At 46.2% G+C, this 26689-nt stretch overlaps 2 protein-coding genes across 4 annotated transcripts in view; one reads left to right on the plus strand and one right to left on the minus strand.

Moving 5' to 3' along the window:
* The window catches only part of xrra1 (X-ray radiation resistance associated 1), a 126692-nt gene extending 126299 nt beyond the window's left edge, over window positions 1-393 (minus strand). Inside the window, exon 1 of one of the 2 annotated variants that reach the window (XM_038817796.1) lies at window positions 171-393. The gene's annotated coding sequence lies outside the window, so the exon portion shown is untranslated. The remainder of the gene's footprint in view (window positions 1-170) is intronic. The other variant, XM_038817793.1, reaches the window with a different exon arrangement.
* Window positions 13-13944, plus strand: spcs2 (signal peptidase complex subunit 2). 2 transcript variants are annotated; one of them, XM_038817801.1, is made up of 5 exons: window positions 13-141; window positions 6469-6552; window positions 8681-8841; window positions 10411-10545; window positions 11670-13944. In XM_038817801.1, exons 1-5 carry the CDS (start codon window positions 103-105, stop codon window positions 11854-11856), a joined length of 606 nt encoding a protein of 201 aa, XP_038673729.1. In that variant the 5' UTR covers window positions 13-102; the 3' UTR covers window positions 11857-13944. The 2 variants fall into 2 exon arrangements, with proteins under 2 accessions (XP_038673729.1, XP_038673727.1); XM_038817799.1 differs by lacking the exon at window positions 13-141 and adding an exon at window positions 5048-5101 and having other exon boundaries at window positions 11670-11905.
* The last annotated feature ends 12745 nt before the right edge of the window (window positions 13945-26689 follow it).

Consider the following 26689-nt stretch of genomic DNA (forward strand, 5'->3'; position numbering starts at 1 on the left):
ACGCCCCCTCCCTGTGACGTCAAACGGGCAGCGCGGCCGGTGATTGGCTGGCCCATGTGAACGCGCGGCGCGCTCTCGAGCCCGGCGGCCGGAGGAGACAAGATGGCGGCGAAGAACGACAAGAACGGTTTTCTGTCCAAAGTGAGTCGAGTCGGCGCGTCTCTCTTTACCTCAGCCTATTGACGACGGTTTTTAAAATTTAATTCTTTTCTTGTGAGGAGCCCTGTGGTAAAAGTCGAGTTGGCGCCGGCCGGCCGGCGGGGGAAGCCTGTGCTTTTCCGGCCTGATGGTGACTGTGGAGCCTCAGCAACCGCCCTGGCTTCCTCTCCCCGACCTTTCAGTGCTCCACTAGGCGGGCAACGTCACACGGTGGTTCCCCCTCTGGTCCGGCGTTGGGAGGCTGGCGCTTTTCCAGGCAGGTTATTGCCGACGTGTCTTTCGCCTCCTGTCAGTGACGCAACTTGACTGGAAGCAATGAATGATTACAGCACAACTCGATTACAGCACAGAAGGAGACCAGTCGGCCCATCTTGTCCGTGCTGGCCCGCTGCAAAGGCAACTGGCCTAGTCCAGGGTCCCAGGTTCGATTCCCTGCTTGGGTCACTGTCTGTGCGGAGTCTGCACGTTCTCCCCGTGTCTGCGTGGGTTTCCTCCGGGTGCTCCAGTTTCCTCCCACAGTCCAATTATGTGCAGGTTAGGTGGATTGGTCATGCTAAATAGCCCTTTGTGTCCAAAAGGTTAAGTGGGGATACTGGGTTACGGTGATAGGGGCTGTGGGCTTGAATATGACTGGTGCAGACTCGATGGGCTGAATGGCCTCCTTTTGCGCTGTAAATTCTATGAAAACCGTGCAAAAGAAGGCCATTTGGCACCCACTCCCCAGAACCCCACCTAACCTGTATATCTTTGGACTGGGAGAAAACTGGAGAACCCAGAGGAAACCCACACAAGCACTGGGGAATGTGCAAACTCCACACAGTCACCCAAAACTGGAATTATAATAATCTTTATTGTCACAAGTAGGCTTACATTAACACTGCAATTAAGTTATTGTGAAAAGCCCCTAGTCACCACATTCCAGCGCCTGTTTGGGTACACAGAGGGAGAATTCAGAATGTCCAAATTACCTAACAGCACTTCTTTGGGACTTGGTAGGAAATCCATACAGACGCGGAGAGAACGTTCAGACTCCGCAGAGACAGTGACCCAAGCTGGGAATTTTATCTGGGACCCTGGAGCTGTGAAGCAACAGTGCTATCCACTGCTACCGTGCTGCCCAATCCCAATGGTTAGTGAGGTGATGCAGCAGTGCTAACCATTGTGCCATCCAGATCATAAAGACTTGCTGCATAAAAGATTTTCCTTGGGTAGATGTTTCATCACTTGCCATTCACCATATATTGATGTCCTCGACTTAGTTTCTATTCTGTTTGCGGTCCTCATGATTTTGAACATCTCTATCAAATCTCCTCTTAACCTTCTCAGAGCAATCTTGGCGTCTCCAAATTATCTGCGTATCTCGAGTTCTTCAACGCTAGAACCATTCTCATTCATCTTTTCTGCAACTTCTCTAAAACCCAAAATGTGTCCAGATACACTTCACTGGGAGTCACACCAGTGCTTGATAAAGGTTTTATAAGTGTCAAATATAAACGAGCATCTTTGGACTGTTGGGGGGAAACTCGCGCAGATGTGCAAATGTTAGTCACCCAAGATGATAATCAAACCCGGGTCCCTGGCAATGGGGCAGCAGTGCTAACCGCTGCCACCATGACACTCTATGGTCCAAATGGGGCCAAACAATTGCAGACCTCTCATTGGGAGCACTGTAGGGCTCGATTGGAAGAGCTGCAAACGTGGGAGAGACAACCTGAGAAGAGCTGCTCCAGTTACACATTCTGTCTGCAATGCTGGCTCCTCTAGCTCCCCCAATCGCAGGTTTCCTCCCTCCTGCTCTTGTTCCTGTTGATAACCGATGATCTAATATAAAAGAAGAGAATTGGAATTTTAGCTTTGCCAATGGCAGATCTGGACGAGAGAGGGTGGCCAAGATGGTGACGAATCCAGTACGGATAAAGCTGCTCCAGCCATGTCTGAGAGTATTACTAATTACTGAAGGGTTTGTTGAAGTAGATTTTGTGGCAACATTTGAATGTGGGAGAAAGGTAGCAAGGATAGGAACTTTTACAAAGCTAGCTTTCCAGTGTCTCAATGGGACCACTGAAGTTGTTGCACCTGGAAATGACAAAGATGTAGAAGTAAATTTCAGCTTAGGTTGGGGCAAAGTAAGGACAGAGTTTGGGAAAGCTTATTGACAGCCACGCTATTTCAGTGAGGGTTTATACTCTTGTCACAAAGTAAGTGTGTATTTAACTGGTCACACCACCTGGTTCTATATGATATGAATGGCATTACCTGTTTGGACTTTGCTGCCTCCTGTTGTTCTCCCTGGTGAAACTTATTTAAAAATAACCAGCTTAAAGCCTGTATTTCTTGGCCAAGAACATTTAAAATATGACTGCAAAGCTTTCAATTTGGATACAATAAGGACTGATCTCGCCACATCAGCTCTTGTTTAGACTTCTGAAACCGTGCACAAAGTCTTAGAGGCCCTGCTGGTTCCAGTATTTCTTTATATATTTGCATAATCGAGGTTTTTTAAAGAAAGCTGGCAATTTGGTCAGATGACCCATCGTTTGTAAAAGCATTGTTCATTGAAAGGCAAGCTTTTTATTGTTGAACCTACTCCTGGCTGGTCTCCTGTGCTCTAGCCTCCGTAAAAGTCGAAGTCACCCAAACTACTTCTGCCTTAATTTGTACCAAGTTCCATTCACCTGTCCACCCCCTGTGCTTGCTGCCTTCCACTGGCTCCAGTCAAGTAGCATTTCAGCTTTAAAATTTACATTTTTATTTTCGAATCCCTCAATCACATTGTCCATCCCTTTGTGTAACCTCTTCCAACCGTTCAAGGTCTGTGTTCCTCTAATTCTGACATCTGGACTATCACCAGTTTTAATCACCCCACAGTTGGTAGCTGTGTCTTCAGTTGCCTACACCTTAAGCTCTAAGGGGCAGCACGGTAGCATGGTGGTTAGCATAAATGCTTCACAGCTCCAGGGTCCCAGGTTCGGTTCCCGGCTGGGTCACTGTCTGTGTGGAGTCTGCACATCCTCCCCGTGTGTGCGTGGGTTTCCTCCGGGTGCTCCGGTTTCCTCCCACAGTCCAAAGATATGCGGGTTAGGTGGATTGGCCATGCTAAATTGCCCATAGTGTCCTAAAAAGTAAGGTTAAGGTGGGGGGTTGTTGGGTTACGGGTATAGGGTGGATACGTGGGTTTGAGTAGGGTGATCATTGCTCGGCACAACATCGAGGGCCGAAGGGCCTGTTCTGTGCTGTACTGTTCTATGTTCCATGTTCTAAGCTCTGGCCGTTCCCTCCCTACACTTATCTCCATCTCTTGACTCTAAGACACTCCTTGGAACTAATCCTTTTGACCAAGATTTTAATCATCTGCCTAAATATCTCCTGTAGATTGGTGGCATGTTTTGTTTATAATGTTCTTGTGAAGCACCTCAGGACGTTTTATATATCAGACCATCTGACCATTTTCTGAATCATTCACCTGTCATCTCTTTTCAGATGCTGACAAAACTTGTCTTTCGATTGTGATTTTTAACAGCCTTAATGCAGAGGTGTAAACTTGAGCCACTAATTCTATCTGCTTATTACTGATAGTGTTTAGTCTGCCATGCTCCCATTATCAGTCATATTCAGAATTTTGCTTTTACACATATTTGACCATATTATGAACAAATAAAATACACACTGCACAAGATCACAGTCCACAGTTTGTATAATTTTGCCACCCCCGCGACGAACAATTCCTCGAACAACCCCCGCTGCATCTCAAAGCCCTCCGCTGACACCCTCAATTCAAATTTAATCTTCTCCGACCGGAGAAAGTCATGCAAATTCTCCAGCCAAGCCGTCACCTCCGCCGGCGTATCTGACCTCCAATTTAACAGGATCCTTCAGGCAATTAGAGAGGTGAAGGCCACAGCATCGGCTCCTTTACCCTCCAGAACATTGGCACTTCTGATGCCCCAAAAATCTCCCCCATTGGATCTGGCTTGACCTCCACCCCCACTATCTTGGGTAACGTCCCAACCACCACATCCCAGTATCTCTCCAACTTCTCGCAACCCCAGAACATATGCACGTGATTCGTCGGCTGCCGCCTACACTTCTCGCACCCATCGGCCATCCCCTGGAAGTACCCCATCATCATCGCCCGCGTCATGTGCACCCTATGCACCACCTTGAACTGAATCAAGCTCATCCTTGTGCAGGAGGAGGTTGAGTTTACCCTCCACGTCGCCTCGCACCACAGTCCCCAACCTCATCAACTCCTCCCATTTGTTCTTGATCCTCTCCACTTGCACCCTACCTGTTCCCGATGTATATTGTTAATAGCTGGGGCCAAGCACTGATGATCCCTCCAGGACCATCAGTAGTCACCGCCTGCCACTTTGAAAAAGATTCATTTTCTACTTGTTTCCTATCAGCTCAACCAATTAATGATAGAGGATATTTGTGGAGCCTTTAATTGTCCACCACCATTCATGACTGGATGTGGAAGGACTGCAGAGCTTAGGTTTGATCCTATGGTTGTGGGATTGCTTGGCTCTATCTATCAAATGTTGCTTCCGATGTTTAGTATGCAAGTATTCCTGTGTTGAAGTGTTACCAGGTTTGACACCTCATTTTGGATATGTCCTGGCATGCCCTCCTGCACTCTTCATTGAACCAGGGTTGATCCGCTGGCTTGGTGGTAATATTAGGGTGGGAGGATATGCTGGGCCATGAGAATTACAGATTATGATTGAGTACAATTCTGCTGATGCATATAGCCCATAGTGCCTCATGGTTGCCCAGTCTTGAATTGATAGATCTGTTTGAAATCTATCCCATTTAGCATGGTAGTGCCACACAACATGATGGAGGGTATATGTGAAGACGGAACTTTGTCTCCACAAGAACTGTGCGATGGTCATTCTTACTAATGCTATCATGGACCGATGCATCTGTGACAGGTAGATTGGTGAGCACAAAGTCAAGTATGTTTTCCCTCTTGGTTCCCTCACTGCCTGTTGAAGACCAAGTATAGCAGCCATGTTCTTTAGGAATTGTCTGTAGTTGTGCTGGCAAACCACTTGTGTCCCCCACCCAGAGTACATTCTGTGCCACTTTCAGTGCTTCCTCCAAGTGGTGTTTAATGTTTACTGATTCATCAGCTGATATTGGGTAGTACGTAGTAATCAACGGGGGATTTCCTTGCTCATGTTATCCTAATGTTATGAGACTTCGTGGAGTCCAAAGTTATTGAGGACTCCCAGAACAAAGCCCTCCTGACTGTATGCCTGGTTGTCTGTACTGCTGGTGGGACCGGGCATAACCAGTGATGGTGGTGTCATGTGCATTGTAAGGTGATGGTTATGTGAGCATGACTATATCAGGCTGTTGCTTGACTTGTCTATAAAAAGGTGTTCTCAATATTGGCAAAAAATTCCCTATGTGTTAGTAAGAAGGACTTTGTAGGGTCAACCGACCTGGGTGTTGTCGTTTCTAGTGCTTGCATATGTCCAGTTTCATTCTTCTAAACTTCATAAAAGTTTGATACAACTGAGTGACTAGGCCCTTTCAGGGCATTTAGGAGTCAACCACATTGCTGTGAGTCTGGAGTCACATATAGGCCAGAGGTAAGAATGGCAGATTCCGTTCCCTAAAGGGCAAAAGTGAGTTTCTTCGTGGTCACCATTAGACTAGCTTTTAATCCCATATATATTGATTGAATTACAATTTCACCTGCTGCTGTGGTGGGGTTTGAATGTGTCCCTGGATAGTTAGCCTGAGCCTCTGGATTGCTAGTCCAGTGACATTACCACTATGCCACCGCCTCCCCACCATGGTAAACTAAACAACCTCAAATAGAGAAGTTTTAAGGATTGTCTTAAAAGTCGGAATATGAGGTTGAGAGGGATTAGAGAGGGAAATTTTAGAGTTTGGGGCCAATGCAGCTGATGGCAGAGTTGGGTATGTGACCGAGAAATTTGTCTTCCTCTCCTTAAAAGAGAGGGTTTAAAGGAGATTGGATAGAGGTGTTCAAAAAACAAAGAATTTGAAATGGTAAAAAAAAGCAATATCTATTCCCACTTGACTTAGTAACTAGAGGGATGGACACTTTAAGATAATTGGAACAAAAGGGAGTAAAGAGGATTTTTGTTTATGTGGAGTGCAGATATGCAATTCCATCAGAACAGTGGGGCAAGACTGAATGTTTAATTTTTAGAAGGTACGCGTCAGTGAGAAGGATGAGGATGGGTAGCTTTAGATGGATGGGACTAAATGGATAGCTTTTTTAACAGCCTGCACTGTGATGGACTGAATGGTTTTCTACATTTTTCCTAGTGGAAGATTGATGACAAGCCAGTGAAGATTGACAAGTGGGATGGTGCAGCTGTGAAAAACGCCTTGGACGATGCCGCCAAAAAGGTAAGAGAATGACCGTGTGCCTTCCTTGATAGTTGTCTACAACTGGTCCCCATGTGACAGCCTTCTAATCAGTACAGGCTGGTTTTAAACATGTAAGACGTCCTGTTTTTATGACTTGCTGTTTTTATTTGGTATCAATGCTTACTCCAGCTATTTATATAGTATATGCCATTTGTGTACATTAGCACAACTCATTAAACTTTCTCTCCAGTTCCTGTGCATGCACACAAGCAAACTGCTCGATAGGCCGAGAGAATTTTGATGGGGTTTCCCTGACAGCCACTTAAATATCTTTCTGATGGAAGGTCATTGACATGAAACTTAATTCTATTTCTCTCTGCAGATGCTGCCAGACCTGCTGAAAGCTTTCCCAACGTTTTCTGTTATTTATTTCTCTTGATGTCTTTGTTTGCTTATTTATTGTTATGATCCCAGTTGGTGTTATAACTGGACGGGAAGTACCCTGGCTCAAAAGACTTTTACTATTTCTTCCAGAATATGTGGAGCACAGAGTCACAGGACCACTAATTGCTTTTTTCCTGTTGTGAAAAGTATTTATTAAACATGAAAAGTTTGATTAACATAAACATAGAACATACTCCTCTCCCCCCCCCCCCGCCGCCAGCTTAATAATTACGCACAGATTTTAAAAAAAATACATTTAGAGCACCCAATTCATTTTTTCCAATTAAGGGGCAATTTAGCGTGTTCAATCCACCTACCTCGCACATCTTTGGGCTGTGGGGGCGAAACCCACACAAACACGGGGAGAATGTGCAAGCTCCACACGGACAGTGACCCAGAGCCGGGATCGAACCTGGGTCACTGTCACCTCAGTGCTGTGAGACTGCAGTGCTACCACTGCGCCACCGTGCTGCCCCCTATTACGCACAGATTTTAAGATTAACCTGAATTACAAAGTACATCTTGAGCTACAATGATCCCAGCAACACAGTCCCCTTTTAAGCACACAGATTGACTGTAGTCAGATACACACTCTGCTCTGAAGCTAAGATAGCCCTTGAATTTCTCCTCCGTAAACCCTCAGATGATGATCACATGAGAGTTTCCAAACTCCACCCCTAAAAACACTTTAAATATCCCCTCAATAATAATGCTTTCCCTTAGCTGTTTGCATTCTAAATCCAGACAAGGTTTTCCAAATGACATTTTTAAACAACACTTCCACTCCACTTTTAACAGCAAATCCAGTCAGGATTTTACACTGACCCCTTTTAGGTTTCCTTTGCCTTGACTGTTTTTACACAAACCACCACTGATTCCCACTCGCTTCACATTCCTTCCACAGGCTCTCAAACCTGACAATTACTTCAGATATCATTCTGGCATCTCGGCCTCCTACTCAACTCTCTGTGTGTCTTTAGTTAACAGTGCTCTTCTACTACCTTAAACCTTGGACTTGGATAAATTCTCTTCTTTCTTTAACTAGCTGCTCAACAGATCTCTGCCATTGTTTTCTTAATAATTACTCCATGGTATGGCTTTTCTTCTAACAAAGCTGAGAGATGTTTCCTCTCTAGCCTTATAAACCAACTGCTTCTAGCAGAGCTGTGAGAGCTGCTTTCTCTCGCTACCTATCTTCAACTGCAATCAAATGAGCTAACTTAAACTTTTAAGCTTCTCTGTACCATCCAAGGCCTCGGTTGCTAAACAACACCTACATGAAAATGAAATGAAAATCGCTTATTGTCACGAGTAGGCTTCAAATGAAGTTACTGTGAAAAGCCCCTAGTCGCCACATTCCGGCGCCTGTTCGGGGAGGCTGTTACGGGAATCGAGCCGTGCTGCTGGCCTGCTTGGTCTGCTTTCAAAGCCAGCGATTTAGCTGTGTGCTAAACAGCTCATGCTTATGCCTTTTATTTATTCTTCACACTGTAACCCTTTCTAAGCACAGTAAAAACACATTTGGAACTGAACCAACCTCCACACATACAAACACCTTTGTCCAGCACGAATTGAATAGGTTTTTACCCATCCAGACACAGAAACATTAAGTTAATCACACTTAAAACTATATATTATTTCTAATGTTTACCCATCTAATTCCCTTAAAACTTTCCCTACATTATGTATCATCTTTGCTCTGTTTATTTTTCCTTCTCACTAGGTTCTTTTGGAGAAGTACGGGTACGAGGAGAATTACGGACTGATTGATGGACGGCTCCTCATTTGCACAATCTCTTGTGTCTTCGCAATAGTTGCTCTTATCTGGGACTACATGCATCCCTTTCCGGAGTCGAAGAGTGTACTTGCAGGCTGTGTCCTTTCATATCCTTTTATATAGAAGTAATCTGTTGCCTCATTTGAGGCAGTGTGTCATTAAACTGCAAAGCCCATCTCCCCGTTAGGGTAAATGTTAAATATCCCACAGCTACTGTGAAGAATTTAAATACAGAGAAGTGTGAGATGAGACATTTTGGTGGAGGGGAGGCAGAGAGACCATATAGGTCAATGGCTCAGTTTTAAAGAGCGTGCAGGGACAGAGGGGTTTCATATTGAGAGTAGTTAGCAAAGCACATGGGATCTTGGGCTTCATAAATAGAGATGAAATTATTACCTCGGCAATAACATGGAATGTAAAACTGTTCTTGCATCTCAAACACTTAGCCGGAGGCAACTGTGGGGAGCATCCCAAAACTGCACCTGTCTGATATCCAATGTAAGTATTCGGGTGCAGCAACTTATGACATCTGACCTGACCCCATCAATGTCAGGATTCAAGGGAGATCACCTAATAATTTTGTGGGCGGGCGTAATGAGGGGTTGGCACTTGGGTTCCAGGCCTTCCGATTCTTCCTCAGCTTGCTAGCCTACCGTTGTTTTGTAATTGACAAGAAAACCTGTAATCCTGTCCATGGTTGGTCCATCTTTCAATGGGTGGAGGTATAGCCTATCCCCATCCTTTTGCTTTAATTATAGAGTCTTGTTGGCATCCTTCCATCCGCTAGAGAAGATGGAAACGGGGGAGGCAGTGGTGTAGTGGTATTGTCACTCGACTATAATCCAGAGACTCGGACTCGTGCTCTGGGGACCTGGGGTCGAAACCCACCAAGGCAGATGGTGGAATTTGAAATCGATAAAAAAACTATCTGGAATTAAAAGTCTAATGATGATCATGAAAACATTGTCGATTGTCGTTAAAAACCCATATGGTTCACTAATGTCCTTTTAGGGAAGAAAATCAGTCGCCCTGACCTGGTCTGGCCTACATGTGACTCCAGATCCACAGCAATGTGGTTGACTCTTAAATGCCGTCCGGGATGGGCAATAAATGCTGGCCCGGCCAGCGATGCCCACATCCCATGAATGAATTTTTTAAAAAGCGCAGCAAACAAGCCATTAGATGGGGGTGGGTTTCTTCATCAGCACCTTTGCTGGTGACTGTGAATGCCAATCCTTGAGAGGCAGGTTCTGATTTGATTTGATTTATTATTGTCACGTGTATTAGTATACAGTGAAAAGTATTGTTTCTTGCATGCTGTACAAATAATGCATACCGTACATAGGGAAGGAAAGAGGGACTGCAGAATATAATGTTTCAGTTATAGCAAGGTGCAGAGAAAAGATCAACTTAATACGAGGTAGGTCCACTGAGATAGGCATTGGTTGCCAATCAGTCACGCTCATAATGTGGCTTGTTTACACTTGCTAGAAGTGATATCCATACACGGGAACTCCTCTGCACACAAAAGGAGTAAGTTCAAACCTTGAGCCTTTTTTGAATTTGAGACCCTAGTTTATGAATGAAAATTTGGAACAAAAGCATTTCCTCATTGCACAATTTCTTAGTGGGGCAGATGCATATGTCTACTGTGGTTTTCTTTAACATATCTGCACCTATTTTGTTATGATGGGGATTCTCACATTTTATACCTCTTACAAAGAGAGAAGCATATTTTTAATCGCTATACAGAAAGACCCAGCTGGATTGGATCCTGGTGACATTTGGCAACTTTCATCTTCTCTACGGAGGTAATGAAGTGATTTTGTTTATTTGTAATCTTGCAAAACCATATACTGTTTGATTAGTTCAAGCAGTAACTTTGGTTGAGAGCCACAACCCAAGCTGCCAGAGGTGGGTGGCATGGTAGCACAGTGGTTAGCATTGTGGCTTCACAGCGCCAGGGACCCAGGTTCGATTACCAGCTTGGGTCACTGTCTGTGTGGAGTCTGCACGTTCTCCACGTGTCTGCGTGGGTTTCCTCCGGGTGCTCCGGTTTCCTCCCACAGTCCAAACATGTGCGGGTTAGGTGGATTGGCCATGATAAATTGCCCTTGGTGTCGAACGGTGATTTGGGGTTACTGGGTACGGGGGCAGGATGGAGCTGTGGGCTTAAGTAGGGTGCATATATGCCTTTTTGCATTTCACTAAGCCATTGGACCCCCCCCCCCCCCCACCCCCCCCCCCCCCCTCCTCCCCACACACACACCATCAAAATTGAAAACTTTGCATTATTTGAACAAGGTTGGATGGGGTTGGCTTAATCTACCCTCCCCTCATATTTGCCCTAGTTCATTTCTGTGAGGGTGTGGGGCTTAATTAGGTAAGAATACATATGCGAAACGTTCATGTGGCTGGACTGGGTCGCCGTGATTGGTCCTCAGTCACTAACGTTTTGACTGGCAGCCATGGCTTGTTTGTGAAGAGTGATAAGCTCATTGTGCCTGGCCAACCACTGAAAGCTTGATCACCTTAGGGCAGAACAGTAGCACAGTTGTTTCACAACTCCAGGGTCCCAGGTTCTATTCCCGGCTTGGGTCACTGTCTGTGCGGAGTCTGCGCACACTCCCTGTGTCTGCATAGGTTTCCTCCGGGTGCTCAGGTTCCCACAGTCCAAAGATGTGCAGGTTAGGTGGATTGGTCATGATAAATTGCCCTTAGTGTCCAAAAAGGTTAGGTGGGGTTACAGGGAGAGGTTGGAGGTGTGGTCTTAAGTGGGGTGCTCTTTCCAAGGGCTGGTGCAGACTCGATGGGCCAAATGGCCTTCTTCTGCACTGTAAATTCTATGATCTACATGCTTCTGTCCCAGTATCCCTCACTGAAAGCTGTCTGGGGATGATTGAAATCACCGCTTGTCAATGATTTTGTGCTTCAGGTTTGATGACCAGTACACTTTGAAGATGTCTTTCATTGATGGACGAACCAACCAGGAGCGGGAGAGAGAGTTTACCAAATGCCTCGAGTATTTCTTCGATGAGTGCGGTATCCTGGTTATGGATCTGTTTGAGTCAGAAGTGTCCAAGCTCCACGATTCCTTGGGGAAGAAGAAAAAGATGAAATAAGAGTTTGTGTGTGCTTCTTTGAAACATTTATGTTGTACTGCTGGGATCATGCTTGCAAAGAAAAGGAAAAAAATACACTTTGATAATCTTGTTTTGATTGCATCCTCTTCAACACTGTTTTCCAAGGAGGCTGACTTGCATTTCCAAATTAATTCAAGAGCAGAAAGCTGCGTTTATATAGTGCTTTTAGCTTTGCAGAAGGACCAGATAGGACCCCAGGCTGTGAACAGTTTGGTTTAGCATCAGACTGTTTTTGCAGGGAGAATGCGGAGGCAGTGGCAACAGAGGTGTCCAGGACATTGATTTTGATCTTTCCGGTTTAGTCATACTCCTTGTACTGACCTGAATATTGAGCGAGCAGTCTAATAATTTTGAGAAGGTGGTTGGTGGTGAAGTAGAGTTTGGTGGAATCTGACATTTTTGGATTATATCAATGAGGGGCAGCATATAGATTGGGGGCTGGGAGGGGGGTAATGTGCCCCTGGGCAATACAGTTAGTCAATCACACTCTGTATGAAGAACAGTAAGAAGTCTTGCAACACCAGGTTGAAGTCCAACAGGTTTGTTTCGAATCACTAGCTTTCGGAGTACAGGATTCACCTGAGGAAGGAGCTGCACTCCGAAAGCTAGCGATTCAAAACAAACCTGTTGGACTTTAACTGGGTGTTGTAAGAATTCTTGCTGTGCCCACCCCAGCCCCATGCCAGCATCTCCACATCGTGGCTCTCCATGAAGAAATACAGGGCACCAACTGGGACACATGCAGCTTTTGCCTCATGCGTAAAGCTTTGCAAACAATTGCTTATTCTTTGTCTAATCCCATTATAGGGGTGGGTTGATAGTTGATATCAGACAGGGGAACTACACAAGGGGAGAAAGTTAAGCTGAACTTCTCTGATCGTTGCACAGCAGAGTGAATATTAGCTAGAGCTAGGATCAACCTCCTCCATGATATCCTGGTTGCAAGCTGAGAACGTCTACTTGTGTCCGGTACCATGAAATAGTCAACCCATTAGAGTTGTGCCCACCTTGAGTTGGGATAGTGGCAACTGATTTGAGGGATATCTTGCGCTCGGCTACCTGATGATTCTGAGAATCTGGGCCTTCTTTGTCAGGCTGGGGTGAATCTAGACTTATTTCCCAGATAAGGTGCGAGTCTCGCCACACTCTGGGCTGCATGGGCCCTGATTATAATGAGTTGGGGGGTGGTTTCCTGGGGGCAGATCTTTTGATTCAAACTGGCCCATACAGTTGGACTAAGTTGACAATCGGTGAGCTAGAGTGGGAGAAGCTTGCAGTGGCTTCACTGCTTCATTGACTCCTGAAATGTGTGCGTGTTAGGTGATGGTGAAATTGGGCTTCACTGCGTCAGAATCAAACACATTACCAACACAAATGATAGGTGAGAGATAAATATCAACCCTGGCAGAACTTCCTCTAGCTCTTCAAACTAATGCTCTTCTAATAGTGCCGTGGAATCTTTTATATCTACGTGAGGATACACACGATCTTGGTTTAATATCCTGCTTTCATCTCTTACTGAAGTTCCATCGGTTTACCCTGTCAGAACTTACACCAGTTCCCACATGAAGGTGATGCCTAGTCAAACTCCAGCCGCAGTAAATGTTTTCAAAAAGAAAATTGATGCCAAAAAAAGTAGCCTTCCGTCCACTCTACCAACTTGCATGCAAATCCTAAATCAGGCTTTTTGCAGCTTCCACTTCCTCCTTTAATCCATTCATTCTTGGGTTCCACCCAGCAAACCTCAGCCAAAGTGGAGATACCCACACACACACACAAGTGTCAGTCAAGTGAACTTGGAACAAGGCAGTGTGTGAGCAGGTGCTGCCTGCATGTTGGGGAAACACCAAGATACCTGTGAACTTGGAGCTGTGTCTGACCCCAGGCACGGATAATTAAAGTCCTTGGCACGTGCTGCAGTTGTGTGTGAAATCTCTTCAAAATGTGCATGTGCCTGTAATGGAGCAAAAGTAACTTGCCCTTCAATTGCTGAATCATATAAGTGAGAGTATTTGCAGAGAAGTTATGTCCCTTTCAAGTATTTGAATAAATGTGACACAAAATGTATATTGAGACAGCACCTTTCATGATATTGCGCCATCTCAGAGTGCCTTACAGCTAGTTAAGTATTTTTTTAAAGTGGTATCTTGCAGGGGGTAATCAATTTGAACAAAGCAAGATGTTAGAATCAGCAATGTGTTTCTGGACAGATATTGTATGACATTTGTAATGGGATAACTATTGGCTTAGCATCATGGCAAATTCCCCAACCCATGGGAAACATAGAAAGCTTTTGGCATGGAAAAAGGCCACTTGGCCCATCATGTCACCACCAGCCAAGGTACGAACCACCCTGCCTGATCCAACATTCCACCATTTGTCCTGTAGCCCTGCAGTTTACAGATCCATAAACCTTTCAGTTCCAGATTCCTACAACCCCCATCTCCCTCTAATCATAGAATCAACAGTGCAGAAGGAGGCCATTTGGCCCATCAAGTCTGCACTAGCTCTTGGAAAGAGCACCTTACTTAAGCCCATGCCTCCACTGTTTCCCTGTAACACCACCTAACTTAAGGGCAATTTAGCATGGCCAATCTACCTGACCTGCACATCTTTGGACTGGGAGAAAACCAGAGCACCCAGAGGAAACCCACGCAGAAACGGGGAGAATGTGCAGACACCGCACAGACAGTGACCCAAGCTGGGAATCGAACTTGGGAGTTGTGAAGCCACTGTGCTACCGTACTGCCCACCTTCTACCAATCACTTTAAATCTATGGCCCTTTTATATTCCTTTCTGGATGGTACATCTGAAGGCAGACAGGACCTCGGATGAATGATCCATCTGAAAGGCAGTAACCTTTACTGAGGTAGTGCCACACCTTAAAACTGAGCAAAGGTATAAGTCATGTGGTCAAGTCTGCGGAGTGAGGGTGGTGCAGTGGGTTAGCACTGTTGCCTCACGGCAGCAAGGTCCCAGGTTCGATCCTGGCTTTGGGTCACTGTCCGTGTGGAGTTTGCACATTTTCCCCGTGTTTGCGTGGGTTTCTCCCCCACAGCCCAAAGATGTGCAGGGTAGGTGGATTGGCCACGCTAAATTGCCCCTTAATTGGAAAAAAAGAAGTTGGGTATTCAAAATTTTTTTTTTCAAATCTCTGGAGAGGACCCCTCCCAACAATTGCTCTCCCCTCCCAACAACCAGGGGCTGGTTTAGCTCACTGAAAAATGAAATGAAAATCGCTTATTGTCACGAGTAGGCTTCAATGAAGTTACTGTGAAAAGCCCCTAGTCGCCACATTCCGGCGCCTGTCCGGGGAGGCTGGTACGGGACTGGGCTAAATCGCTGGCAGACCAAGCAGGCCAGCAGTACGGTTCGATTCCCGTACCAGCCTCCCCGGACAGGCGCCGGAATGTGGCGACTAGGGGATTTTCACAGTAACTTCATTGAAGCCTACTCGTGACAATAAGTGATTTTCATTTCATTTCATTTCTACGATTAAATTTTGATGAAACATTGCAAATGTTGGGGGAAGGAGTGTTCTCAGAATAAATGTAAAGTTTGAACTGAGGCTCTGCCCAAACTTACTATTAAATCAGAGTATATTTTCTGTTAAAGTTCAAATTTAAATTTACTGCTTGAAATGATCTGATCAGAAATTTAGTAATGTGCAGTGGCCGGTATCTTAATGTTGCTGAAAAGGAGGTATGTTATCAAAGCTTTTCATCTTGCAGTCGGCAGGGCTACTGTAAGAATGCCAAATTTCAACGGGTGTAATAATTTATATCATATAAGAAAAGGTTGGCAAATCAACCCTGGTTGAGACATTACAGAATTGCATCAAATGTTGGTTATGATGGGTTTTGCAAGCAGGGTCTGGTTGAGTAAGGTAAGTTAAAGTCACCAGAGTCCCAGATGGCCATAGGCTGCTTTCTCCTTTGTGGGGGAGAGCTGATTCCTGGTGAGTTAACCCGAGGATCACCACACCTCCAGTGAGGGGCAAGGTTGGGAAGAGGGGACCTTCTACCCAACTGAGTAAACTGCTGCCTTGCTCCACTCCCCCCCCCCCCCCCCCCCCCCCTCCAGCTGAGTACAGTCTATCGGTGACAGCTGAAAGGATGTGTTTGTTGTGCATTGGCAGTTGTCGGGATGTACCCCAGCCTGTGGACCAGCACTAAATTCATATACCACATTATCTGTGTGGGAGGCTGAATACCTTTTTGGTTTTATGGCAGCATCTTGTTAGTGGAAAATACCACTCGTGTTGCTTCTGCATAATAGCAGCATCAAACTGCTAGCTTCATCTATTGCTCAATTTTTAAAAAGACAATTTAGACTTTCAGAGTAACGAGGTAGACCGGACACATTTTAGTCTGAAAGTGATGGCCCTTCAAGGGTATGTACAATACACAGCGAACAATGGTCCAATCAGAGTATTTAATATCCTGCAGGACAGCTTTGATGTACCCTTTTTTGGCATAAAGCTGCATGGTGAGCAAATGGCAAAACGTAACAATGTCTAACATTAGATGTGATTTGACAGCACCTGCTGAACAATCCTGAATGTCCTGAGAATTACACTAACAACCAATTGAAGATTTATCATTTGGATTTACAATTTGGCTCACATGCTTGCATGCTGTCAGGAAAGAAACTTGTCCAGGCATTGTGTCTTTGTTGAATTAAACTAAAGCGTGGGGGACATTTGTTCCCTGGTGCATTCTCTCTGGCAAAGCCTTGATTGGTCAACTTGCTATCCTATCAGCATCCTTTATGCTGTGTAAATTGTTGGTCCTTTGAAACTTGGCATTCTTGTGTATGTCCTGTTGAGTGCTGGGCAAATTGCTTCAACGACTCGTCTTTAGTAATACTCAAGTTCAGTACTACTGTATTGTGACCATCTTAATGCTAAAGAACTTAAACACATTCTCAAAATTAAAAAGTGCAAAACACTTTTCGCCCTGACTTCCAAGAGCTTTATCCTGATGAACTAATCTAGCTTCAGCAGCTGCACTACACAAAGAGAGGAAACCAGCTCCCTGTGACCATACTGTAATTAAATTCCCACCATCAACAACGTTGGGGTCATCAACTGAATCAGACAAACCATGCAAATACCATTGCTCCTTCAGATCTGAGGCTGGATATTGGGGTGGCACAGTGGCTAGCACTACTGCTGCACAGCTCCAGGGACCCAGGTTCAATTCCATCGTTGGGTGACTGGAGTTTACACTTTCTCCCCATGTCTGTGGGTTTCCTCCAGGTGCATTAGTTTCCTCCCACGGTCCAAAGATGTGAAGGTTAGGTGGATTGGCCATGATAAAATTTCCCCTTGGTGTCCAAAACAGTAAGTGGGATTACGGGGATGGGGCAGGGCAGTGGGTATAGTAGGGGCGCTCTTTCGGAAGGTTGGTGCAGACTCGATCGGCCAACTTGTCTCCTGTACCATAGGGATTCTATTCTATCATTCTATGAATAAAGAAAACCCACAAAAAGTGGTGTGAACTTCACCGTGGAGGTCACATGCTGAGTGCAAATCACTCATTAACAATGCCTTGGGGAAGGTCTGAGATAAGAGCCAATCACTGTCCTTGCAGGGTGTCACCTGATACAGGTGAGGAAGTCACCAGGGATCTGGTTCAGGTTGTAAAAGCAGAAGCAGTTCAAGAAGGACTGCGGATGCAGTTGCTGCCTGGAATGGGAATGGCTTCTGGCTGATTTGGTAAGCTTAGTGTGCGGTGAGGTCTGGAATCTCACAACCCAATTTGGACTACTCTGAGGCTGGATATGGTGCAGGGAATGGCTCACCTGATGCTGCTACAAGACAGACACGACAGGTTATAAAATACCTTCCACTTGTCTGGATGTGTGCAGCTGCAACAATTCAAGATCCATGACACAGCAGTCTGCTCAGTAGCCAATGCATGACTTGCTGGAGTTTTTTGAGGAAGTGACAAAGATGATTGATTAGGGTAGGGTAGTGGAAGTTGTCTACATGGACTTCAGTAAGGCCTTTGACAAGGTCCCTCATGGCAGACTGGTACAGAAGGTGGAGTCACACGGGATCAGAAGTGAGCTGGCAAGATAGGTACAGAACTGGCTCGGTCATAGAAGACAGGGTAGCAGTGGAAGGGTGCTTTTCTGATTGGAGGGCTGTGACTCGTGGTATACCACAGGGATCAGTGCTGGGTTCTTTGCTGTTTGTAATATATAGAAATGATTTGGAGGAAAAAGTAATTAGTTTGATTAGTAAGTTTGTGGACGACACAAAGGTTGGTGGAATTGTGGATAGCAATGAGGACTGTCAGAGGATACAGATTGGTTGGAGATTTGGATGGAGAGATCGAAGCTGGAGTCTAATCCGGACAAATGTGAGGTACTGCATTTTGGATGGTCTAATACAGATGGGAAATATACTGTAAATGGCAGAACCTTAAGAGTATAGATAGGCAGAGGGATCTGGGTGTACAAGTCCACAGGTCACTGAAAGTGACAATGTTGGTTTAGAAAGTAAAGGCATACAGCATGCATGCCTTCATTGGCCGGGGAATTGAGTTTAAAAATTGGCGAGTCATGTTGCAGCTTTATAGAACCTTAGTTAGGCCGCATTTGGAATATAGTGTTCAATTCTGGTCACCACACTACCAGAAGGATATGGAAGCGTTGGAGAGCGTACAGAAAAGATTTACTAGGATGTTGCCTGGTGTGGAGGGCATTAGCTATGAGGAGTGGTTGGAGAAACTTTGATTGTTCTCACTGGAACGATGTAGGTTGATGGGTGACCTGATAGGAGTTTACAAGATTATGAGGGGCATGGACAGAGTGGATAGTCAGAAGATTTTTCCCACGGTGGAAGAGTCAATTACTAGGGGGCATAGGTTTAAGGTGCGAGAGGCAAGGTTTAAAGGAGATGTACGAGGCAAGTTTTTTACACAGTATAGTGGGAGCCTGGAACTCTCTGCCGGAGGAGGTGGTGGAAGCAGAGACGATAGTGACTTTTAAGGGGCATTTTGACAAATACATGAATGGGGGATATGGTCCCCGGAAGGGTTGGGGTTTTAGTTCTGACGGTGCAGGCTTGGAGGGCCGAAGGACCTGTTCCTTCCTGTGCCGTAATTTTTTTGTTCTTCCTTATTTGTCTGTTACAGTATGACTGCAATATGCACCATCTAAGAATACAATACCGGAACTCAATTAAATATTCTTCAGCTGCGTCTCTCAAAACACACTTGGAAGGGCAATGTTCCCCTCTATATCACATATCCCAATTCGGACATACTTTATTGATCCTTAACCAGAGCTGAGACAAAATCACAGAAGATGGTGTTGCAAAACATTGCAACTCTCTTTTATACAGCGTGTGAAGATTGCTGGATCATTTCAGAGGGACAATTAAGAATCAGCCATGTTCATGTACAATTGGAGCCCCAATAGGGGCAAACTTGATAAGGAAAGCAGGTTTCCTTCCCATAAGTATATCGATGAACCAGTGGATCTTTGTGACAATCACAGTCACTTTCGTACCAAATTTAAAAAAACTCAAATTAAGGTTTTCAAACTGCCATTCTGAGATTTGATCTTCCCTTCTAGTGATTAACTAGTCCTGAAAGGGCAACACGGTGGCACAGTGGCTAGCATTGCTGTCTCACGGCGCCGAGGTCCCAGGTGCGATCCCTGTTCTGGGTCACTGTCCGTGTGGAGTTTGCACATTCTCCCCGTGTTTGCGTGGGTTTCGCCCCCACAACCCAAAGATGTGGATTGGCCACGCTTAATTGCCCCTTATTTGGAAAAAAAAGAATTGGATACTCTAAATTTATTTTAAAAATCAACACTACATCCTTTGCAAGAGGGGAAACATTTTTTTTAAAATGGTTTTCAATTACTGATCCTGGCCTCCTGGCACTCACAAATGACAATGACTAGGTAGTGATCAGGAGTATGAACACTGATGGGTTTTACCCACTCACTATCGCAAAGTTTCTGAGGTCAATTGAAAAAACATTTGTAACGCCCATCTCATTGAGCGCAGACCAGGACTGATTTTCGTGGGCTTGAGTGGTTCAGCAGTTGCCAGACTGCCCCCCCCCCCCCCCGTATATCTGTTACATACACTGACCATAGAGATTAATTGATCCCATTCTGACCTCATCCATCCCTGATTTCCTTAGCCCCCCCAATATTTGCAATCATCTGAACCCTAAAACTGAAGCTCCCTCCCTAAATTCCTCTTCCTTTAAAACTTGCCTTAAAATCTACCTCTCACCAAAGGGTATTTTGATTTCAGAGTATGGTTATAATTTGAGAAAGTTGCAATTTGGGTGGGATTCTCCGTTGGCCAACGCCGGATTCGGGAAACACGATTGGGCAGAGACTTCGGCATTGTTGAAAATCGAGGTTGGCACCAGGCGCCAAATGGAATGCCGTGCTCCGGTGCCTCAGCAGTGGCATGAATGTGTTCAACGCCCCACGCATCCAAATTGTACAGTAAAAAGTGTTAGCATATCATTACTGGACCTGACCGGCATGTTCCAGGCCTTCCGCGATGCTCCGCTTCCACCAGGTGGAATTACTGACAGTGAGGTTCACTTGTGGTATTTCAAATCGAGACACAGGTGCCATAGCCGCTGAGGGTTTGGGAGGGGGTACAAACTGTCAAACATCGCTATACTGTGCCAGTTGTGCCGCAGGGAGCATGCGCACGCTGCTGACTGCCGACTGGGAACTTAGTGCCATGGGTCGTATGGGTGCCCCCCAGGCCACCCCGCAGGTATCCTCTGGCCCCAGCCGACCCAGCAGTGCAATGGGCACCAGCGCAACCAGTGCCATCATCTGGGATGGGGGTCAGCATACACTGGAACTGCGCGAGTTCTATGTGGTCCCAGTGCTAGCCCATTAATGCGATCTGAATCACTCCGGGACTGGTACCGCTTTCATCCAATCGAACGCTCGCGTTTCAGTGCCGGCGTCAGCACTTAAGTCTCTCACGGAGAATTTGCCCCCTTGTACTTGTGTCATACACCTTTAACATAAGAAAACATCTTACACAGGAGTGTTATTAATGGATTCTGAACCGCTAGGTGATTTAATATCAAAAAGCTTTGGTGGAAAATGTAAATTCTAAGGAGAATTTTAAAAGAAAATGGATTGGGGCAGCAATTCCAGGACGTAGAGTTCCAGACATGGTGGGCCAAAATATTTCAGGGAGAGAGAGGAGGTGGAGGAACCTGGGAATTACCCAAAGTAGTAGGAATAGAGCAGGTTACAGAGATGGAAATGAGGGATTTGATCACCAGAATGGGAACTTTGAAATCAATGTATTTACAGGCTGGGCATAGATAGGGAGTTTGTGGGACGTGCCACGGGTCAGGTAGATGGAAACTGAATACATTCATCGGAATATAGGAATTAGGAGCAGAAGTCAGCAATCCAGCCCCGCGAGCCTGCTCCTCCATTCAATCAGATCATGGCTGATCTCTTCCTGGGCTCAAATGCACCTTCCCACCTGATGCCCATATCCCTTTAACCCATCTTTTAATCACAAATATATCTATCTCTTTCTTGAGAACATTTAATGAATCAGATTCCACCGCATTATGGTGCAGCCCGTTCCACACATACACTACCCTCTATGAGAAGTAGTTCCTCCTCATCTCAGTTCTAAATCTACCCCCTCTCAACCTATATCTGTGACCTCTCATTCTAGATTGCCCCAAAAGGAGGAACATTTGGTCGATGTTTACTTTATCAATCCCTTTTAGTATTTTATATACATAGAGCATAGAACAGCACAGCACAGGCCCTTCAGCCCACGATGTTGTGCCGACCATTTATCCTAATCTAAGATCAACCTAACCTACACCCCTTCAATTTACTGCTGTCCATGTGCCTGTCCAAGAGTCGTTTAAATGTCCCTAATGACTCAGACTCCACCCCCTCTGCTGGCAGTGCATTCCACCCACCCACCACTCTCTGTGTAAAGAACCTACCTCTGACATCTCCCCTATACCTTCCGCCAATCACCGTAAAATTATGTCTCCTCATGTCAGTCATTTCCACCCTGGGGAAAAGTCTCTGGCTATCCACTCTATCCATGCCTCTCATCGCCTTGTACACCTCTATCAAGTCACCTCTCCGCCTTCTTCGCTCCCGTGAGAAAAGCCTCAACCTTTCTTCATAAGACATGCCCTCCAGATCCTGGTAAATCTCCTCTGTACTCTCTCCAGAGCATCCACATCCTTCCTATAATGAAACGAAAGAGAAAATGCTGGGAAATCTTAGCAGGTCTGGCAGCATCTGTAGGGAGAGAAAAGAGCGAACGTTTTGAGTCTGATTACTCTTTATCAAAGCACATTTAAGCTTCCGATGAAGCGACCAGAACTGGACACATTGGGCGGAATTCTCTGACCCCCCGCTGGGTCGGAGAATCGGAGCGGCGCCGGGCGAATTGCGCCACGCCGCACCGACGCCAGTGGGTATAGCCCTAGCTTCCTCAACCTTTCTTCATAAGACATGCCCTCCAGTCCAGGCAGCATCCTGGTAAATCTCCTCTGTACCCTCTCCAAAGCATCCACACCCTTCCTACAATAAGGCGACCAGAACTGGACACAATATTCGAAGTGCGGTCTAACTAGAGTTTTATAAAGCTGCACAAAACCTCAAATCCCCCTGTTAATAAAACCTAACACACCATACGCCTTCTTAACAACCCTATCAACCTGGGTGGCAACTTTGAGGGATCTATGTAGGTGAACCCCAAGATCCCTCTGTTCCTCCACACTTCCAAGAATCCTGCCTTTAACCCTGTATTCAGTATTCAAATTTGACCTTCCAAAATGAATTGCTTCATATTTATCAAGGTTGAACTCCATCTGCCACTTCTCAGCCCAGCTCTGCATCCTGTCAATGTCCTGTTGTAACCTGCAACAACCCTTAACACTATCTACAACTCCACCAACCTACGTGTCATTGGCAAACTTACTAACCCACCTTTCCACTTCCTAATCCAAGTCATTTATAAAAACCACAAAGAGCAGAGGTCCCAGAACAGATCCGTGCGGGACACCACTGGTCACCGACCTCCAGGCGGAATACTTTCCATCCACTACCACTCGCTGTCTTCTTTCGGCCAGCCAATTCTGTATCCAGACAGCCAAATTTCCCTGTATCCCATGCCCCCTAACTTTCTGAATGAGCCTACCATGGGGAACCTTATCAAATGCCTTACTGAAATCCATATACACCACATCCACTGCCCGACCTTCATCAATGTGTCTCGTCACATCCTCAAAGAATTCAATGAGGCTTGTGAGGCATGACCTGCCCCTCACAAAGCCATGCTGACTATCTTTAATCAAACAATGTTTTTCTAAATAATCACAAACCCTATCTCTCAGAATGATACCTCGATCAGATCCCCTCTCATCCTCATTGCACAAAATGTGACTATTTGGCTCATTGCGTCTGTGATGGCTGGAAAAGAGAACCCCAGCCTAACCCTACCTTCGAGCAATTCGTCCATAACCCTCTTGGTTACAGCTCCTCAACAAGAAACAGCAGAGGTGTGAATGAGCTGATGGAAGGTGAGACTGCCTGTTACCGCCTCTGTAACATTACCCAACTCCACCCCTCAGCTTACCAGTTGCTGAAACACTCACCTTGCCTTTGTTACTGATCTGACCAGTGCACTGCTGGCCAGCCTATCATACTATCATCCAGTTCTAGAATGGTATGATGCGCTAACAATTGCACACAGAATCACAAAACTGTACAAAAGAGGCTTTATTACCGTGAGATGTTATTCCCTCAAGTGGAGCTGTAAAATGGCAGCTCAGGAGACCTCATGGATATTTATACTGCTCCCTGTGGACGGAGCTAGCCGGCAGGGGCTTACCGATAAACCTGTAATAGCAGGCACTATTGTACATCCCTTAATAGAGGCACACACATATATATTCAGTGGTATTACCACATGGTAACAGCACAGAAAGCAGCTTTTCAGCCTGTTTGTGTTCGCCCACTGAATGTCCTTTACCCGTAGCCCAGTAACAATCGAATTCCCTTTTAACATCCTCAATGGAATCTGCCTCCACCACACTCTCAAACAGTGCAATCCAAACCCGAACCACTCACAGCATGAAAAGGCTTCTCCTCATGCCATCATTGCCCCTTTTACCAAGGGGCAGCAAGATGGTGCTTGTGGATAGCACTGCGGCCTCATGGCGAACCCAGGTTCGATCCCAGCTCTGGGTCACTGTCCATGTGGAGTTTGCACATTCTCCCTGTGTTTGCGTGTGTTTCGCCCCCACAACCCAAAGATGTGCAGAGTAGGTGGATAGGCCACGCTAAATTGCCCCTTAGTTGGAAAAAAAAAGTAAGTGGGTACTCTAAATTTAGTTTTAAAAAATATATATCTGTGCTCTCTGGTTCTTGGTTCTCCCCCCACTGGGACCAGTTTCCACCTATCTACTCTCCCCACCTTTTTCAAAACTCCTCCCAACCTTTTCCAGGAAGCACAGTCCCAGTTTCTCCAATCTATCCTCGCAACTGAACTCCCTCATCCCCAGAAATGTTTATTTTTAAAATAAATTGAGAAAACCCAATTACATTTTTTCCAATTAAGGGGCAATTTAGCGTGGCCAATCCACCTACCCTGCACATCTTTGGGTTGTGGGGGTGAGACCCACGCAGACACGGGGAGAATGTGCAAACTCCACATGGACAGTGACCCGGGGCCGGGATCGATCCCGGGTCCTCGGCGCCGTGAGGCAGCAGTGCTAACCAGGGCCGGCTCAAGGCACAGGTAACACGGGCAGTCGCCCGGGGTGCCATGTGCTAGGGGGCGCCAAAGACTCGGGTCCCGCGCATGCGCAGTTGGGCCGGTGCCAACCAGCGCATGCGCGGTGGCCGCCCTCCCCCAGGGCGCCCCCCCTCGGTCCGCCTCCCGCTCGGTCCGCTCCCCCGGTCCGCCCCCCGCTCGGTCCGCCCCCCCTCGGTCCATCCCCCGCTCGGTCTGCTCCCCCGCTCGGTCCGCCACCCCTCGGTCCGCTCCCCCGGTCCGCCCCCGCTCGGTCTGCTCCCCCGGTCCGCCCCCCGCTCGGTCCGCTCCCCCCTCGGGTCCCCACCCCGCCCCCCCAATTAAGGGGCAATTTAGCGTGGCCAATCCACCTACCTTGCACATCTTTAGGTTGTCGGGTGAAACCCACGCAAACACGGGGAGAATGTGCAAATTCCACACGGACAGTGACCCAGAGCCGGGATCGAACCTGGGACCTTGGTGCCGTGAGGCAGCAGTGCTAACCCACTGTGCCAACCCGCTGCCCTCAGCCCTCATTAACGTTGTTTACATATTGCACCATGTGAACACAGTGACATTAAATCCATATTTTGGGAAAAGTTTCATTCTTGTTATCCAGATGAACTGCAGGAGATCTTTTCCAATCTGTCGAACTATTACTCCTGCCTGGATGCGTGATATTATTCCCTAGTCGCCACATTCCGGCGCCTGTTCGGGTACACAGAGGGAGAATTCAGAATGTCCAATTCACCTAACAAGCACGTCTTTCGGGACTTGTGGGAGGAAACTGGAGCACCCGGAGGAAACCCACGCAGACACTGGGAGAACATGCAGACTCCGCACAGACAGTGACCCAAGCCGGGAATCTAACCCGGGACCCTGGCACTGTGAAGCAACAGTGCTAACAATCGTGCTACCTTGCTATTAGGTGTATTGGACATTCTGAATTCTCCCTCTGTGTACCCGAACAGGCGTCGGAAATGTGGCGACTAGGCCTTTTCACAGTAACTACATTGGCAGTGTTTTTTTTATAAACCCAGCAGCACGGTTCAATTCCCGTACCAGTCTCCCTGGACAGGCGCCGGAATGTGGCGACTAGGGGCTTTTCACAGTAACTTCATTGAAGCCGACTTGTGACAATAGACGATTTTCATTCTCATTTTTCATTTCATTTTCATTCAATTTCATTTTTCATTTTTTCCAATTATGGGGCAATTTAGCGTGGCCAATCCATCTACCCTGCACATCTTTTTGGGTTGTGGGGGTGAGACCCACGCAGACACGGGGAGAATGTGCAAACTGCACACTGATAGTGACCCAGGGCCGGGATCGAACCTGGGACCTGGGCGCCGTGAGGCAGCAGTGCTAACCCACTGCGCCACCCTGCTGCCCTTTTCAATGCAGTGTTAATGTAAACCTATTGTAAGATTATTATAGATGTGACTCTCTACCCTGTAACATTTGAAAGATAGAAAATTACAACAGACACAATCTCATCACAAATATTCTTTTATTCACAAAAGAAGACTGAGAGTCACAAAGCAAGTTTGGAAAACATATTGGTCGTCAGTGTAGCTTGGTTGCAAGTTGATTGGATATGATCTGACGAGGACTGATCCTCTGATGGAACCATCAATTCACTAGACACGTGCTTTAAGATATGAACAGTGGTTTTAATCTACTTACTACAGAGCCAGCCTGTTACCCGTTGAACTCTCGATGAACTGCAGGCTGGCTCTGGACAAGGGTATTTATACAGCAGTCCAGGGGGAGGAGTCATGGGCGGAGCCAAGGGTGGAGCCCTGTACAAACTCCTGAGCATTCCCAGAGCTACTCCCCCTAGTGGTCGGATAACGCTACTGCGCTTACAATGGTATTGGTAAATACAGTGTGAATTACTAAGTTACATTCACCACATCCTCCTTTATGGTTTTGCTCTGATGGCTGCTGCCAAGAAGGGTTTTTAACCTCATTTTATCCTTTAGCTGTATCGCAACTGTCCTCATGTTGAAACTTATACA

This window comes from Scyliorhinus canicula, chromosome 14, assembly GCF_902713615.1.
Source record: "Scyliorhinus canicula chromosome 14, sScyCan1.1, whole genome shotgun sequence".
Lineage (NCBI taxonomy): Eukaryota > Metazoa > Chordata > Chondrichthyes > Carcharhiniformes > Scyliorhinidae > Scyliorhinus > Scyliorhinus canicula.